Source organism: Rhinopithecus roxellana, chromosome 1 (genome assembly GCF_007565055.1).
Source record: "Rhinopithecus roxellana isolate Shanxi Qingling chromosome 1, ASM756505v1, whole genome shotgun sequence".
NCBI lineage: Eukaryota > Metazoa > Chordata > Mammalia > Primates > Cercopithecidae > Rhinopithecus > Rhinopithecus roxellana.
In genome coordinates, this window is record NC_044549.1 from 100,911,960 (window position 1) to 100,931,112 (window position 19,153).

General features: G+C 38.1%; 1 protein-coding gene across 1 annotated transcript in view; it reads right to left on the bottom strand.

Annotated features, from left to right (window-relative positions):
• GMPS (guanine monophosphate synthase) overlaps positions 1-19,153 on the bottom strand; it is a 76,725-nt gene that overhangs the window by 6,427 nt on the left and 51,145 nt on the right. The window contains exons 10-15 of the mRNA XM_010365895.2: positions 16,243-16,348; positions 12,998-13,113; positions 10,043-10,168; positions 5,515-5,630; positions 1,679-1,809; positions 193-365 (exon numbers count right to left, since the gene is read on the bottom strand). Coding sequence (XP_010364197.1) covers positions 193-365; positions 1,679-1,809; positions 5,515-5,630; positions 10,043-10,168; positions 12,998-13,113; positions 16,243-16,348 — 768 coding nt within the window. The remainder of the gene's footprint in view (positions 1-192; positions 366-1,678; positions 1,810-5,514; positions 5,631-10,042; positions 10,169-12,997; positions 13,114-16,242; positions 16,349-19,153) is intronic.

Consider the following 19,153-nt stretch of genomic DNA (forward strand, 5'->3'; position numbering starts at 1 on the left):
GGCCTTTTTCTGCCCCAGTGTATTAATCAAATATGTGAAAATTAAAAAAAAAAAAAAAAAAAAAAAAAGGCCTATCTTATGAACAGAAAACCAACATCAGAAATACAGCACTGGCATAGCCTATTCCATTCACTGTATTATAAAATGTAAGAGGTACTGAGAACATGCATTAGAAAAAAATATATAAATTACCTCTACAGGGATCTCATTGCCAGGTGTTGCAGGTATACCAGTCATGAAGTCACTAGTAATAAAGGTTCGAATAACCACAGATCTCTGGCATGAAGGCTGCTTTTGAAGTGGGTCCCGATCAAAATGTAATGGTGTCAAAATCACTGGCATCTGGCTGATTTTCCCAGCATACCCTAGAGAAAGGTACATGTAGAACCAATCACCGCACCATAGAAAAGCACTCTCAGTTCAATTAAATCCTCCCAGACAATATCTGAAATCACATATACACACACAGCATAGTTAAGACTGTCATCATGCATTGATTCCAGCTACTCGCAAAGCATTTTAACTGGACTCAACCATAAATGCAAAAAACAGAATTTGATCACATCAGTGATGTTTCACTGATGTGCTATAGAGAGAAAGAGTCCATTCTCATTATTCTCTATTATAATTAGCAGTATAGTTATATTCTACACTGCAAACAATGAATTAGTGAATACTGAACCATTTCTCCCAGGGGATACGGAGGGTTAGGTCCCTGCAAGCCTCTGGTTGCAATATTTTCATCAACTGATTAATATATAACCTTGTTTTATGTGTGTTTCTGATTTAAGACACTGTATTTAATATTTATTATAGATTCATTAACACTGAACTCAAAATCAACAGCTCTTTAACTCATGCCTGAATGAAGTTTATCTAACACACAGATTTTCTCTGTAAGGTACATCACAGCATTCCTGTGCTTAGGAACCCAGACAGCACTTCAACACTATACTTGAGATCCATTTTAAACAGCAAAATCACCAACAAAAAGCATAAAAATGCAAAAGATATTTCATCAGGAGACCATGAAAACGACTTGTTCACATTATGAGAGCTGAAACAAGAAGGCATAGTGTCACCTTGTTCAAACTCAGCTGGGAACATCTAAGTCTGGAAATTCAAATTTTCTGCTGCTCTGTGCATACCCACAAATTGCCACAAAGGTGAATATATTTTATTTAGAAGCAACATTATAGGCTAGGTGCGGTGGCTCACACCTGTAATCCCAACACTCTGGGAGGCCAAGGCTGGCCTGACCTGACTCCTGACCTGATCACCTGAGGTCAGGAGTTTGAGATCAGCCTGGCCAAAATGGCAAAACCCCCATCTCTACTAAAACTACAAAAAAATAGCCAGGTGTGGTAGCGGGTGCCTGTAATCCCAGCTACTCAGGAGACTGAGGCAAGAGAATCACTTGTAACAGGAGGCAGAGGCTGAAGTGAACCAAGATTGTGCCACTGCACTTCAGCCTAGGTGACAGAGCAAGACAGACTCTGTCTCAAAAAAAAAAAAAAAAAAAAAAAAAGAACCAACATCATAGAACATTCAAATATTTAAATAATAAATAATAAAAACAAAAGCATCTAAAAAGCAAAAGCTACATCCTCCTACTCTTAATGTCAAGCTTCCAAAAACTAGTTTCAGAGGGTAGTGATCAAAAACAGGAGCAACTTACCAGACTCCCTGAGAATGTTATGGGCCTCAAAATCTGCTTGGCGTAAAGTACTGAGCACCCCTGTTGTCAAGAAAGTGGGAGTAACATCTGTAGGAGGTTCTTTAACTGGTGGGCCAAATATATAAACAACTCTGGAAACAAAGACGTAAAAATAATAGAGCAATTACATTTTAAATGTAGAAATTACATTTCAGTATGAGAAGCAAGGCACTTAGAACAGTAACATTCTTTCCATTTCCCACTTAGTTTTAGGCCCTTCTCCTGCCCACTTCAACTCCCCAAATGGATAGGACAACATGTAAGATTATAGGAAGGTCTGTGTTCTATGTGCTTTCCTCAAAGTGTGTTCTCTGGAACATTCTGTATCTCAGAATGTGCACAGATATAAGTGATTATTACAACTCTCTTTTCACTTAACGTACTGGGTCAAAGAGTATCCCCAAAACTTCATGTCCACCCAGAATCTCTGGGGAGAAAAAGGGTCTCTGCAAATGTAATCAAGTTAAAATGAAGTTAATACTGGATTAGGATAGGCTCTAATACAATGACTGGTATCCTTTCAAGTACCGGAAGATTTGGATACACAGACACACATAGGGGAATGAGGGTCATGTGAACACAAAGACTGACTGGATTATGCTGCCACAAGCCAAGCATTGTCAGCAACCATCCGATAGTAGGAAGAAGCGAGGAAGGATCCTCCACTAGAGTCTTCAGAGAGAATATGACCTTGCCAACACTGAATTCAGACTTCTGGCCTCCTAAACTGTGAGAGAATAAATGTCTGCTGTTTTAAGCCTCCCAGTTTGTGGTAATTTGTTATGGGTAGTCCTAGGAAACAAATACACATAGTTAAAATTTAAAAATAGGTGTCTTTATGATAAGACTTCAGAAACTATGCTAACATGCAATGGAAATCTCCAAGAGGAAACTACAGTGAATTTCCCAAAATTAGTAAAATCATCTTTTTTTCTCTACTTGATAAACAATGATCCTAGAGAGATTCTCATTTGCACTTCATTAAAAGGGCCATTGAAATAGGACTTAGTATCCTACTACTTCCTTCCAAAAAAACCAATTCATTACTGTTTTATATAAATGTCTGTTTGAAAGACATGAAGATACACCACAAATATCTTCATGTTAATGAGAGTCAATGAGAGTACAGTTTGGAACATAACTTGAGGAAATCAGAATCAGACAATTATAACAACTTGAAGTGTAGCTGGCCATTGGTTTGAAGGGATCTGTTTCACAATCTTCACCCAGAAAACAAGAGGGAATCACGGTAGAGATATGAGTGCCACTTAGCTAGTTCTCCCTACTCCAGCCAGTAGACAATTGTCACTTTTCATCAGTCATGTTTTTAGCAAAGAAAATAAATCTCCCTGGCAACTATCATGGTAAAGTTTAATGTTTTTTCTTTTTTTCTTAATATGTACTTAGGTAAAATACACAAAAGAAAACCATATTAGCACAAAACCACTGACACCACCAACTACTTTATTGTCTCCTTCCAAACATACTACAACAGAAGCAAGGTTTTTATCCCAAGCATAGACAGTAAGTTACACTTTTTCTAAACAATATAGTTCCTAAAGCTCATAAAAGATCTTTAGAGGAGAAAGTTAAGAGAATGCCGTGAATCTGCTTTTTTCACCTTCTCATTTCTTACATACAAAATCACTAGAGTGTACTGGGACAGGTATTTACCCACACTACATATGACAGTAAAACTGGAACAGTCCCTCCCTGTACAAAGATTCCCTCATTCAAATTAGGAAAAAAACTGGCAAACATGGAAGAATATTTTAAAACTCCAATTCCCCAAAAAGACCCCGGCAAAGAAATCTCCAGTTCACCAAGATTCTCTTTTTGTTTGAGACAGAGTCTCGCTCTGTCACCCAGGCTGGAGTGCAGTAGCGCGATCTCGGCTCACTGCAAGCTCTGCCTCCTGAGTTCACGCCATTCTCCTGCCTCAGACTCCCAAGTAGCTGGGACTACAGGTGCCCGCCACCATGCCCAGCTAATTTTTTTTTATTTTTAGTAGAGACGGGGTTTCACTGTGTTAGCCAGGATGGTCTCGATTCCTGACCTCGTGATCCTCCCGCCTCAGTCTCCCAAAGTGCTGAGATCACAGGCATGCGTGAGCCACCGTGCCCGGCCAAGTTCACCAAGATTCTTTTAAGAGCTTGCTGGGAAAATCAAGTTTTTTGTTTGCTGATTGTTAGGCTTTTTATTTTTTTCTTTTTTGAGAAGGGAGGAAGGAAGAAGAGACAAATAGGGAAAAGAGAGAGAAACTAGAATATAAACATAAAGTTTAAACAAGGATGTGTGCCCTTCGGCAAAAGAAAAAGAAAAGGAGATAAAACTGTAAGAATGCTGTGAATAAAGAAATACACTAATTATACAGTAAAAGCGTGCAGTTCAATTTAGGGAAATTCTCTCTGTGATATATAAAGTTTATATAGCATTCTACAGAAGGCAAATTATGAGCCACTGTTCTAACCAAGACAATTATGTCCACTCAAAATAGGCAATTAAAAATTTATCATTATTGAAGTTTTTTTGTTTGTTTCGTTTTGTTTTTGAGAAAGGGTTTCACTCTGTTGCCCAGGCTGGACTGCAGTGGCACGATTTTGGCTCAAGGCAACCTCCCAGGCTCACACGATCCTCCCACCTCAGACTCCCAAGTAGCTGGGACTACAGGCACACACCACCATGCCTGGCTAATTTTTGTATTTTTTGTAGAGATGGAGTTTCACCATGTTGTCCAGGCTGTTTTCAAACTCCTAAGCTCAAGTGATCCACTATGCCTGGCCCCCATTATTGAAGATATTAATAATTCTATTTTTCAGCATATGAAAGATGCTTCTGTATTTGGGGGTCTTCAGTTCATTTGAGTAAGCTTTTGAATGAGCATGTACCCATCAGTAAAAATACGGCTTCCCTGTAACTCCTTATCTCTAACTATACAGACTCTGCTAGGTTAACATTAAAAGGTAAGCTTCTGATTTCTGCAGCAATTTGAGCAAAACGAAATCTCAAGTAATTCTTTTTGGTTGTCAACTGCCTAACACCCATGAAGAAAACTGAAGAGAGAGAATAACTGTGAAATAAGAATATTTAATTAGCAATCTAGTACAAAATAAGTGAATTTTTAAACTCTATGTGATATGATGAAATTGAGTATTAGAAATAGATCATAAATCAGCTGTTGATATATCCACTGTAAGAAATTACTATGCAAATTAAAGGAAAATTAATCTAAAATGTAAATTATATATTTAAATGTAACTATTTTAATGCTATCTGGCACATGCCCATTTCTTCAATTTTTTTCCTTGGGGTTACTACTAAATTAACCAAGTCTCCATTTTTGTTTGCGGGGCGGGTGGTTGGTTGTTTTGTAGGGGTTGGGTGGGTGTGTGTGTGTGTTCCTTTATTTGTAATTCTGTAACCTGGACATACTTTTTTTCAATCCTTCTGGAATAAAACATGTCACCATAAAACCAATAGCTAATATAAGCCACTAATTTAGAAGATATGTTTTACAGCTGCCTTTAATATTTTACACTAAAATAAAAAATCTTTCTCCTTTAAATAATTTTAACAGATGATTACACTGTGATAGAGTCAAAACACAAGATAATATTACATATCTACTGAACTGCGACCTATGTGCATATTTGAATTGCAAACACAGCCATTTACTCTTATCTACATGACCTACCTATATCTACATTTGAGCCTTTTGGTCTTTCATTAATGGAAAGCCCTTAAGAAGCACATCCTTCCATTACACATGCCCCCACCCTAGCTCCTGTGAAACACACCTGTTAACGTTGTGACACATGCGAGGTATAAGCCTAGCCAGAAAAATAAGTGATTCCCAGTCAGGTTCATCTTTACTGGAGATTCCACACACGTAACTGTAGGAACGACAGTCACCCTGAAAATAAAAAGATAATCAATAATTTTTAACAGTCAAATAATTTTTAAAGTCAAGTCAACCTGACTTTAAACTTAAACTCGGTTTAACTTGACAACACTGTTTTTTTTAAAAAAAGAAAAGATGCATTGAAAAATATCTTATGCATGGTGATACTATTAATAGTTTTTTTGAAATCTGAATGAAAGTCTATACTAGATGGTTCTTTAATGGTATGAATAAATTCCAAATTAAAATCCCATATTAAATCCTACCTGAATCAGTTAAGACATACATAAGATATCATGGTAATATCAAGAATTTAGGCTGAGCACAATGGCTCATGCCTGTAATCCCAGCATTTTGGGAGGCCGAGGTGGGCAGATCACCTGAGATCAGGAGCTCAAGACCAGCCTGGCCAACATGATGAAACCCCGTCTCTACTAAAAATATAAAAATTAGCTGGGCATGGTGGCATGAACCTATAGTCCCAGCTACTTGGGAGGCTGAGGCAGGATAATCGCTTGATTCTGGGAGGCGGAGGTTGCAGTGAGTTGAGAGATCATGTCACTGCACTTCAGCCTGGGTGACAGAGCGAAACTCTGTCTCAAAAAAAAAAAAAAAAAAAAAAAAGGAATTTATTCAACATTCCCATTACCTGCTAACTGTGGATAACTTGGCAGACAAGGCCAGGTACAGAAGCTCACACCTATAATTCTCGCACTTTGGGAGGGCGAGGTGGGTGGGTCAGTGGAGCCCAGAAGTTTGAGATCAGCCTAGACAACATGGCAACACCCTGTCTCTACAAAATACACAAAAATTAGCTGGGCAGTGTGGTGGCATGTACCTGTAGTTCCCGCTACTCAGGAAGCTGAAGTGGGAGGATCACCTGAGCCCAGGGAGGTCGAGGCTATAGTGAGCAGTGATCATACCACTGTACTCTAGCCTGGGCAACAGAGTAAGACCCCATTTCAAAAACAAATAAATAAAATTATGAAAAATTGTCATTTGGCAAACAACATCTGCCCATGTGTTCTGAGTAGATAAAGAATTCTTAAGTGGGAAACAAAAACAATTCATAAACATTTACTTATCAATGTGTTTAAGTATCAGCTTAAAAGCTAATTTTAAAATAAATAAAAATAAAACTGATTATAATTTATTCTCTTTTCCTGTGTCCTGTTTAATCCAAGTAATTTGCTTTTTTTATGAAAAGCATTTTAAAAAGTAACAGATTAGAGAAGTACCAGAGTGGCAGGTACCAAGAACGTGAAAATTCAACGTATGTGAACGCTAATGTGATAGCATCTATAAAAGTGTAAAATGGGCCGGGTGCGGTGGCTCATGCCTGTAATCCTAGCACTTTGGGAGGCCAAAGCGGGTGGATTGCCTGAGCTCAGGAGTTCGAGACCAGCCTAGGCAACATGGTGAAACCCCGTCTCTACTAAAATACAAAAAATTATCCAGGCATGGCAGTGTGTGCCTGTAACCCCAGCTACTCAGGAGGCTTAGACAGGAGAATCGCTTGAACCTGGGAGGCGGAGGTTGCAGTGAGCTGAGATCATGCCACTGGGCTCCAGCCTGGGCAACAGAGCAAGACTCCATCTCAAAAAAAAAAAAGTGTAAAATGCACATTTAACACAGAAAATGATCCTACATAAATACATGGATAACTGATGGGATGCCTATATAATAAAAAACTGAGAACAGTTTAAATGCCCACTGGTTAGAAGAATAGTTAAATAAATGATGGTATGCATAGAATATGAGGGAACAATTAAGAACAATCTACTTGGAAAGGCACAGAAAGGTAAGTTCATGATGCTCAGTTAAAAGAAAAAAGTTGACAATGTGTACCCCAAATCCCCTATTTTCTTTTTAAAGTGTTTCTAGAAAGACACATACAAAACTTAACTGGAAAGTAGAAATACAAAGAATTTTTTTAATGTATTTTTGATTTTTTACAAATATGGTTTACTTTGGTATTTAGAAAATAAAATGCGTTCTTATACTAACCATGAACCATCATTTTTATCTGGGCTTGCAAGGGTCTAAGCTTCAAAGGCTAAGAGACTAAAGTCAGTTATCCAATAACAAAAGAAAATTTTATTTTGGTGGGAAAAGTAGTAGAGCCTGAATAAGTTTCATTTTCAAAAAAGAAATCACCTATTCACCAAATTACCTCAAATATCTATTTTTTGTAACATTTCTCTAAAAAGAAGAGTAGGGAACCATTTCAACTCAACTCCCTGTGTAGCGTGAGTTAGCATACAGACGTGGAAGTTCTCTGTAACAAATCTACTTAAAACTGAGAAACTTTTAAGAATTAAATAACCTGTCCACAATTCTATTTTTATATATTAGGGTAATACTGCCTGTAAGTGTCATTGCAAATTTCAAAATAAATTTGTATGTGAATGAGATAATCCATAAACCACTGAAAGAAAACATCAATAACTCCAAGTAAGGTTATTTCAATAGTGATTTTAAAACAACATAAGCAGCTTACAACATTTTGCCTTTAAAAGGAAGGCAAGAGTTCCTTAACCCAAATAGCTGGCTCTATCACTTTCATGAAATAAAATATTTTAGTTTACTTTAAAAATAACAATCAATTTTTTCTTTTTTAAGACACAGTTTTGCTGTTGTTGCCCAGGCTGGAGTGCAATGGCGCGATCTTGGCCCACTGCAACTTCTGCCTCCTGGGTTCAAGCAATTCTCCTGCCTCAGCCTCCCGAGCAGCTGGGATTACAGGCATGCGCCACCACACCCGGCTTATTTTGTATTTTTAGTAGAGATGGGGTGTCTCCATGTTGGTCAGGCTGGTCTCAAACTCCCGACCTCCGGTGATCCGCTCACCTCGGTCTCCCAAAGTGCTGGGATTACAGGCATGAGCCACTGTACCCGGCAACAACCAATTTTTATCTTGTTTTATTTACAAGCAGAACTGCATGTATTCAGAGCAAAAAGGAATTTAACTGACAGATTCATATATTTAGAAAAAATGCTTTTTAGGTTTTAGATGAATAATCTCTAAAACAGTAGAACTTCTTTCTACACATAATTTTACTGTAAGAGGACATTATAAACACATTAACCCAATAACTGGCACTTATACCATTTTTGAGTTGAACTACTGATACCTCTTCTAGTTTCCATTTAACCACACACTCGAAATAAAATAACCTTCCTCTTCTCTACCCTCCCACACTTTTGTTCCCCAAAAACTCATTTAAGGATCATATAAAGAAGGCCGGGCACAGTGGCTCACGCTTCCAATCCTAACACTTTGGGAGGCCAAAGTGAAGGATCACTTGAGGCCAGAATTTCAAAGCCAGCCTGAGCAATGCAGTGAGACCCTATCTCCACAAAAAAATTTAAAAATTAGCCAGGCATGATGGTGCATGCCTGTAGTCCCAGCTACTTGGGAAGCTGAGATAGGAGGGTCGCTTGAGCCCAGGAATTCAGGGCTATAGTACACCATGATCACATCACTGCACTCCAGCCTGGGTGACAGGGCAAGACCCTGTCTCCAGAAAAAGAGGAGAAAGTAACATACTATCTTATGTATTTTACTGGTTTTTAGCAGGGGATTGTATTTGGTATTTCCTTGAGTTGTGTGTGCTATGCACTATGCCAGAAATTCACAGCTGAGGGCTAGGACTATGAAGAAGTCTTAGGATAAGAAATGCAGATTATATTTACATACATTCAGGCTTTAGTACCCTGTCACCAGCAAGTGATGCACCTTATCTGAGTCAAATATTATCTCTAATGCTTTTTGCCATAAAGTAAGTTTTGTCTGAAATTACGTTATTAGTCATTTTGCAAGTAGGATTTTATAATTGAGAACTATATTATTCTCATGTTCTTTTACAACTAGAAAGGCAGAATAAACACAAAAAACATCAGCAGAACATGTTCCCTAGTATAGGGAATACACAAGCTGAGAACAACACCTAAATGGTGTAACTTAATTCATCTGGAGGCCTTCCTGCAGTTAAAGACTTCTAAAACCACAGTGTATTTCACATCTAGAAGGATAAATGACCTCTTGATCCCTGCCCTACATGGCAGAAATAAGCATGCCAACCCTGTAGGAAAGGGTTGCCTTTGGTTAGAGTTCACAGATGTTCCAAAACTACAAAATCTCAACCTGACTATTTAGTTCCTGTAACTATTCACTCCCTACACATTCTATAAAAAATTACCTTCTTATTTCTCTAAACTTGGTATATATACTTACGTATTTCATTTTTCTAAGTAATCCTTATTTTAATATTAGTAGAAAGAGTGCTTGAACCCAGGAGGCGGAGGTTGCAATGAGCTGAGATCATGCCACTGCACTCCAGCCTGGGCAACAGAGTGAGACTCCGTCTCCAGAAAAAAAAAAAAAAAAGTGTATCACTGGCGAATGAATTCACACAACTCACCTGCACACCTACAGTTTTAATTGGCAGCAAGAAGGCATTCAGTGAATGCAGACTGGTAATTTGCATCAGCTTCTCCTGATCCTCTTCTGTTGTGCAGGCTTTGACTCTCTGTAATAGGGTATGTGGCTGAGAAAAACCAAAGAGGCATTTTTTCAGTTTTAAGAAATAAGGTATTCACTCTTTTATTATCTACTACTATCTTATGTATTTTACTGGTTTTTAGCAGTGGATTGTATTTGGTATCTCCTTGAGTTGTGTGTGCTATGCACTAAGCCAGAAATTCACAGCTGAGGGCTAGAACTACAAAGAAGTCTTAGGATAAGAAATGCAGATTATGCAGGCTTTAGTACCCTGTCACCAGTAAGTGATGCACCTTATCTGAGTCAAATATTATCTCTAATGCTTTTCACCATAAAGTCAGTTTTGTTTGAAATTAATATAGCTCTAGCCATTTCTTTATTTACCTGGTATATGTTTTTCCATTCTTTAATTTTCACTCCTCCTATCCCTAGGTATTAGTAATGCCTGTTGTGAACAGACTATACTTTTCATACCTACTATTCTATACTAAACAGATTTTAGTTTTCAATCTAGTTTAACAGTCTATGTCTTAACTAGGGATATTAGTCCTTTTAATGAGTTATCAATATAGTTGAATTTCATTCTACAATCTTATTCTGTAATTATCTATTTATCCCACTTTTTACTCTTACTCCTTTTTGTTGTCTTTTGAACTGGTGATTTCTCCCAACTCATTTATTTCCTCTTTACCGATTTTGAAGTTAAATCCTCTATTTCTATTCTTGCAGTAGTTGCCCTTAAGTGTTAACAAGGATATTTAAAAGATAATCAATCTTCTGTCCTTCTGGCAAATAATACAGGCATCTTTGAATTCCTTAGCTCAAATCAGTCCCTTTGTGGCTTACATGCTACTTCCGCTAAACATTGTTACATATTTTCTAATGAACAAGAATAAGTAGGTATCATTTTTACCTCTACTCTCAATTTTATAATTATTTTTATCATTTTATACAGTCCATGTTTGTTTCAGTTTTACTCATTTACCATTTTCTTTGCTTAGCATTCCTTCTTGTACTCACGACTTTCTCCTGGTATCCTGCTGCTTCTCCTCAAGTCAGTTCTTTAAAACAATGGTTCTCAGCCGGGCGCAGTGGCTCACGCCTGTAATCCCAGCACTTTGGGAGGCCGAGGTGGGTGGATCACCTGAGGTCGGGAGTTCGAGACCAGCCTGACCAACATGGAGAAACCCCACCTCTACTGAAAATACAAAAGTAGCCGGGCGTGATGGCACATGACTCTAACCCCAGCTACTCGGGAGGCTGAGGCAGGAGAATGGCTTGAACCTGGGAGATGGAGGTTGCAGCGAGCCGAGATCGTGCTATTGCACCCCAGTCTGGGCAACAAGAGCAAAACTCCATCTCAAAAAAAAAAAAAAGGTTCTCAACCCTAACTGCACAAATTACTTGGGATGCTCAGGTCCCATCTCAGACCAATTAAATTCTAGGGCTATATATCAAGAATAGTATACTTCAAAAGCGAGGGACTATTAGTAGTAAATTCTATTTAATCTCAAAATAACTTTATTTTGCCCTTGTTTTTAAAAGACAGTTCAGCTGTTCACTACAGTTAATTATTTTCTCTTAGCATTTTGAAGTCTTACCTTTACTGTTTCAGTATAATTTCCTGGGTAGGTAATTGATCTGTTCTCTGCAGCTGCTCTGTCTTTGGCAGTCTTTAATTTCTCTAAGATATGCTTACTAGGTGTCAAATTATTTCCCTTTATTCTGCTTGAGATGTGTTATGTTTCCTGAATCTGAGCCATCATGTCTTTTACCAGTGTGGAGGAATTAATACATTTTTGTCTATTATTTCCTTCTGGACATATGTTAGCACTTGCCTTATCCTTCTATCTTAACCTTCTGTACCTAAATTTTCTTTATGATGATTTGTACTAATTTCTGGATAATCTCTAAACAACTTTCTTTTAGCTCATTAATTCTGTCTTTAAGCTGTTTTTCAGTTATTATTTTCATTCCCAGGACTTATTTTCAAATCTGCCCAGTTATTTTTAGTAGTCTCTTATACATTATTCTTATTATCAATAGCTTATTTCTATTTACTTTATATATTGCTTGTTAATTCCAGTAAAGTCCTGAGGGTCTTGTTCTGACAGTTTTTTCCCTTCTCATTCATGGTGCCATACTTCTATAGGTGATTTATATTTTTTATTATAACCTCATATTTGTTGGAATTCTATCTATGAGAATCCTTTGGGACTTAGGTGAAGCTATTCTAAAGAGAATCTGCATTGCTCCTTGCCTAACTCCCATAAGCACTATCAATTGAGATCCACTTTAAAATTCTTACATTGCAATTTTCAGACCACGCACATTACATAAATTAAAACCCCACATCTGTAGAATAAAGTAGACTGGGGAACTTTTCCATTAATCTTCAATTTGGAGCTAAAATGTTGCATAGTGTGAAGATATCTGATCCAATCTCTGGCCCTTCTTGGACCCAGTCTCATACTCAGACACCTGTACACGAATGAAATTGTTAAAACCCAAATCCTAGACCACACAGGATTAGAAGCTGTCCTCAGAGGAGCAGACAGCTTTAGTTTCTTGCAATGATGCTCCCAATAAATTCCTGACTTAAAGGATTTCCCTTACTTTCTTGCAATACACATAAAAGAGTGCTTTAAAATACTTTATCTGACATTTTTAGAGACTCAGGATATCCAGTCTTGTTTCGCTGGAAGGAAAAATGTGTATATAAGAATATCCATGGAATACTTTCTCCACAGTCATTTCAAAGGTTACATTACTCCAAATATTCAAATAATAAAACCCTAAAAAATTCATTATAAATGCTGGTATATAATAAGAATCCATTCAATTTCTTATAATGATTAGCTGTATCAAATATCACCTTTTTAACACTTGCAGAAAAATCAGCTACTATTTTCAAAATATTGTTGGTTTCAGGAAAGTCCTTACAAATATAAGGTTCTTCAGCACATATAACTCTGATTGCCAGGCCAGGACCTAAAGGTAAGAGTAACAATAGTATTTAACATTAATGTTATATTTCCAATATAAAAATCTAATATAAAAATGCAACTATTTTCAAAATATAAAACCTTTCCAAAATTAAAATCTATCTGCCATCATAAGTATCCAAATGTAGCTATTAGTTTCCCATTCAACTCAGCATTTTTTAGAATACTTCAACATTCTAAAAATGTTGTAACATTTAGAATGCTGCAACATTTAAGTTATGTACACTTTTTAGTCTGCTTAACTTTTCAGCATGTTAGTCTCTGTCCCTAAGTTTCTTCATCTATAACACAGGATAATACTATCATAGTTTCCATTGTGAGGCTCAAATAAGACAACACGTTTAATTCTCTCCCTATCATTCCTCTCTTTTTAAGAGATAGAGTCTTGCTCTGTCACCAAGGCTGGAGTGCAGTGGTGCAATTATTGCTCACTGCAGCGTCAAATTCCTGAGCTCAAGCAGTCCTCCCACCTCAGCCTCCTAAATAGCTGGGATTACAAGCACACACAGCCATGCCTGGCTAATTTTTTCAGTAAAGACAGGGGTTTCACTATGCTGTTCAGACTGGTCTTGAACTCCAGAAGCTCAGCTTCTGGAAATGCTGGAATTATAGGCGTGAGCCACTGACTGCACTTGGCCTATCCTATTTTTACAGTCCATGTATTAAGTATCACAAAATTATCCAGTTAATATTTTTAGTTTATAACATATGTGCCAATCTATTCAAAGTTTTTAATAAGGGAATTTTCCAACATATACATAAAGAGGACAGTATAATTAACCACCTTACTCATCATCCAGCTTCAACTATCAATATGATTTTAGGAATGGTATTATACTGTTAAAATATATACATAATCAAATAAATAATGTGAGTTTTTAATACCAAAAAATGTGAACTGGTATTTCTATTTTATTTTATTTTGACAGACTCTCATTCTATCACCCAGGCTGAAGGGCAGTGGCACGATCTCAGCTCACTGCAACTTCCACCTCCCAGGTTCAAGAGATTCTCCTGCCTTACCCTCCCCTAGCAGCCACCAGTAGTACCTAGTACAGGCATGCACCACCATGCCCAGCTAATTTCTTGTATTTTTAGTAGAGACTGGGTTTCACTGCGTTGGCCAGGCTGGTCTGGAACTCCTGACCTCAAGTGATCCGCCCACCTAGGCTTCCTGAAGTGCTGGAATTACAGGCATGAGTCACTGCACCCGACCTCCATTTTACCAAATACTCAAAAGTTCGTAAAAACACAAGGTGTGCGTTGATGTATGAAAAACTGGATTCTGCTGCTTTACTATAACAGAAGAGACATCACTTGAGATGCCTAGTTGTAGGCAAAACCTCAGCTATGTCCATTAATTTCCTAGTCCATTCTTTACCTTTAGAATAAACAGCATATTTAAGATAGGTTTTAAAGCAGCAAAACAATTTTTGCCAATGAAATCTTACATAACAGAAAACTCAACATACAAAATAGATTTTTAAAACATCAAGTGAGTCTAGATGAAATAATGACCAAGGACACAGAACACTTGGCTTCCCTCCATTACATTCACAGACCATTCTTTTTCTTTTTCCAAGATGGAGTCATGCTCTGTTGCCCAGGTTGGAGTGCCATGGTATAATCTCGGCTCACAGCAACCTCCGCCTCCTGGGTTCAAGCGATTCTCCTGCCTTAGTCTCCCGAGTAGCTGGAATTACAGGTGCCTGCCACCACACCTGGCTAACTTTTGTATTTTTAGTAGACTCAGGGGTACAGGCATGAGCCACACACCAGTCCACAGACCATTCTTTGCCAGCATGCAGGTTAGGGACTAAAGATCTCAATCTGATTACTAGATTTGAGAACAAGTGCTAATCACCACATAGGTTACACATTTGTAAAGCTGTTTATGGAGCCAATATGATCATTAAGAGTATAAACTCAGAGCTAAAAATTATTGGGGATATAATTCTGGCTCCACTCCTTTCAATCTGCATAACTTTTGGCAAATCAGTTGCTTTCTCTAAGTTTCTTCATCTGTAAAACAGGATAATACTAGTTTCCATTGTGAAGATTAAATAAGACAATAAAAAGTATTTAGCAGAGTGCCTAGCACATACAGAGTACCCAAGAAATGTTGGCTATTATTCTGTATTCTGTTTTTCAATTCAATGAGGTCATTCTCCCAAATCATCCCCTAATCACTATTACAGTGAGCTAGAACCTGAGGTACAGACTTTCCCAACCTCTCAAGAAATAGTAACAAAAACAGGTTAAGACTTGCAGTCCTAACTTTAAACAAGTATCACCTCTAATTTTTTTCTATATGACAGCAAATGGAGTATTATTTGTTCAGGAATTAGTTACATTGTGCCAAGAAGAAGTGGTTCATCCATTCAAACAAGTCAGACATAGGACAAGGATTTTAAAGAGCTAAGTTTAAACCCTCACATCTTCCATGGAAAGGACTATGGTATGGTACAAAGAATATAACAAATCCTAGCTCTACTACTAGGACTGTGTGGCAATGTTATTAAAATATCTTTATGTCTTGGTTTTCTCATCCGATGGCAACATCAGATGCCAGACTCCCAAGGATAATGTAACACTGAAATGCAAAGACAATGGAAAATGAGTATTTAATAAAATGAAGTAAATACAGTAGATACTCAAAAGATTTCAATTATTCCCTAACCATCCTTTCCTTTCTCTCATGTTACATATTCCCTGAGATGACAGATTATTTCAGAATTGTCTGAATTGATTTTTCTTCAACGTGAAGGTCTAAAGATGAATCAGGCCGGGCACAGTGGCTCACGCCTGTAATCCCAGCACTTTGGGAGGCCGAGGTGGGCTGATCACGAAGTCAGGAGATCGAGACCATCCTGGCTAACACGGTGAAACCCCGTCTCTACTAAAATACAAAAAAAAAATTAGCCAGGCGTGGTGGTGGGCACCTGTAGTTCCAGCTACTTGGGAGGCTGAGGCAGGAGAATGGCGTGAACCCGGGAGGCAGAGCTTGCAGTGAGCCGAGATCGCGCCACTGCACTCCATCCTGGGCGACAGAGTGAGACTCCATCTCAAAAAAAAAAAAAAGATGAATCAAACAAAATTCAATTCTAATTTTTACCTGGAAATGGATGCCTGGAAACTAACTCTTCTGGAAGTCCAAGTTCTCTGCCCAAAATTCTCACTTCATCTTTATGAAAATCTTTCAGAGGTTCTATTACTTTTCCCTACAGGGAGGAAAGAAGCCAACCAATACAAATTAGTAACCAAGATGACATGACAAACAAAGGGTAATAAATTATTGGCTTTTCCTGTTACCATTTCTCTTAACACTAACAGATTATTATTAAAAATGCATCTTTTAAAGTATTTACTCCTAAATGCCTATAAGGAATTAGATGAATATTTTAGTGCTAATATTTCTCTTCGAAGCACATTTTAAACATAAACTTTTTAAATACAAGTAAATCAGGGTAAACCAATCCATCATCTCTGATCTAGTTCTCATTAGAACACAAAGCAATTAGAAAATATACTAGTGTTCCGGCCGGGCGCGGTGGCTCAAGCCTGTAATCCCAGCACTTTGGGAGGCCGAGACGGGCGAATCACGAGGTCGGGAGATCGAGACCATCCTGGCTAACACAGTGAAACCCCGTCTCTACTAAAAAATACAAAAAACTCGCCGGGCGAGGTGGTGGGCGCCTGTGGTCCCAGCTACTTGGGAGGCTGAGGCAGGAGAATGGCGTAAACCTGGGAGGCGGAGCTTGCAGTGAGCTGAGATCCGGCCACTGCACTCAAGCCTGGGCGACAGAGCGAGACTCCGTCTCAAAAAAAAAAAAGAAAAGAAAAGAAAAAGAAAATATACTAGTGTTCCAAAATTAAAATTCTCCAAATGTTATCACTGAGAAAATGAAAAGATAACTCACAGAACTAGAGAAAACATTTGCAAATCATATATCTGATAAAAGATTTGTAACCAGAATATATAAAGAACATTTACAACTCAATAATAAAAAGATAAATAAGTCAATTAAAAAATAAGCAAAGCTAATGGGTACTAGGCTTAATACCTGGGTGATGAAATAATCTGTATAACAAACCCCTATGATACAAGTTTACCTAAATAACAAGTTACAGTTACCTATGTAACTATACTTATACCCTTGAACTTAAATTTTTTTTTTAGAAAAGGGAGCAAAGGATATGAATAGACATTTCTCCAAGATACACAAATGACCAATAAGCAAGAACATGAAAAAATGTTCAACATCATTAGCTATCAGGGAAATGCAAATCAAAACACCACTTCATATACACTAGGATGACTAACATTTTTATTTACTTTTTTTTAAGACGGAGTCTCACTCCGTTGCTCAGGTGGGAGTGCAGTGGCACAATCTCGGCTCACTGCAACCTCTGCCTCCCAGGTTCAAGCAATTCTCCTGCCTCAGCCTCCAGAGTAGCTGGAACTACAGAGGCATGCACCACCAAACCTGGCTAATTTTTTTGTATTTTTAGTAGAGACAGGGTTTCACCATGTTGGCCAGACTGGTCTTGAATTCCTGGCTTCAAGTGATCCATCTGCCTTGGCCTCCCAAAGTGCTGGGATCACAGATGTGAGCCACTGTGCTGGGCCAGATGACTAAAATTTTTTAAAGTCAGATAACACATCCATAAAAAAATAGAAAATAACAAATTGTAAGCATTTGGAAAAACTGGAGTCCTTATGTACTTTTGGTTGGATTGTAAAATGGTGCAATTGCTATGGACAACAGGTTCCTCAAAAAAATTAAAAACAGAACTACCATATGATCCAGCAATCCCAATTCTGGGCATATATCCAAAAGATAAACAAAAATGGATAAGCAAAACATGGTCTATAGCTATAGTAGTATATTACTCAGTCTGTTTTTTGTTTTCGAGATGGAGTTTCACTCTTAATGCCCAGGCTAGAGTGCAATGGCAATCTTGGCTCATTGCAACCTCCGCCTCCAGGGTTCAAGCGATTCTCCTGCCTCAGCCTCCCAAGTAGCTGGCATTACAGATGCCCACCACCACGCCTGGCTAATTTTTGCATTCTTAGTAAAGACAGGGTTTCACCGTGTTGACCAGCTGGTCTCAAACTCCTGACCTCAGCTGATCCTCCCGCCTCAGCCTCCCAAAGCACTAGGCATGAGCCACTGCGCATGGCCCATTATTCAGTCTTAAAAAAGAAGGAAATTCTGTCACATGCTACAACATGAATGAACCTTAAGGACATTATGCTAAGTGAAATAAGCAAGTCACAAAAATGCAATACTGTATGATTCCACCTATATAAGGTATTTAAAGTAGTGAAACATAGAAACAGAAAGCAGAATGGTGGTTACCAGAGGGTGGGGGCCAGAAAAAAGGGAGAGTTGTTTTTTAACGGTATAGAGTTTGTTTTGCAAGATGAAAAGTTCTGAAGATCTGTTTTACAACAATGTGAATACACCTAACACTACTGAACTTTATACTTTAAAATAGTTAAGATGAGGCTGGACGCAGTGGCTCGCACCTGTAATCCCAGTACTTTGGGAGGCAGAGGTGGGTGGATCACCTGAGGCCAGGAGTTCAAGACCAGCCTGGCCAACATAGTGAAACCCCATCTCTACTAAAAATACAAAATTAGCCAGGCCTGGTGGCACATGCCTGTAATCCCAGCTACTTGGGAGGATGAGGCAGGAGAATTGCTTGAACCAGGAGGCAGAGGTTGCTGTGAGCCAGTCACATGACTGCTCTCCAGCCTGGGCAATAGAGTGAGACTCTGTCTTAAAAAAAAAAAAAAAAAAAAAAAACAGGGTTAAGATGGTAAACTTTATGTTATGTGATTTTGTGTTTTTTACAATAAGAAAAGAGATAACAACAAGTCTTGGTGAGGATGTGGAAAAACTGGAATCTCATACACTGCTAGTGGGCATGTAAAACTGTATCGTCATTTCAAATAAGTTTGGCAATTAATCAAAATGTTAAACCTTAAGACCTAACAATTCTACTCCCAGGCATATACC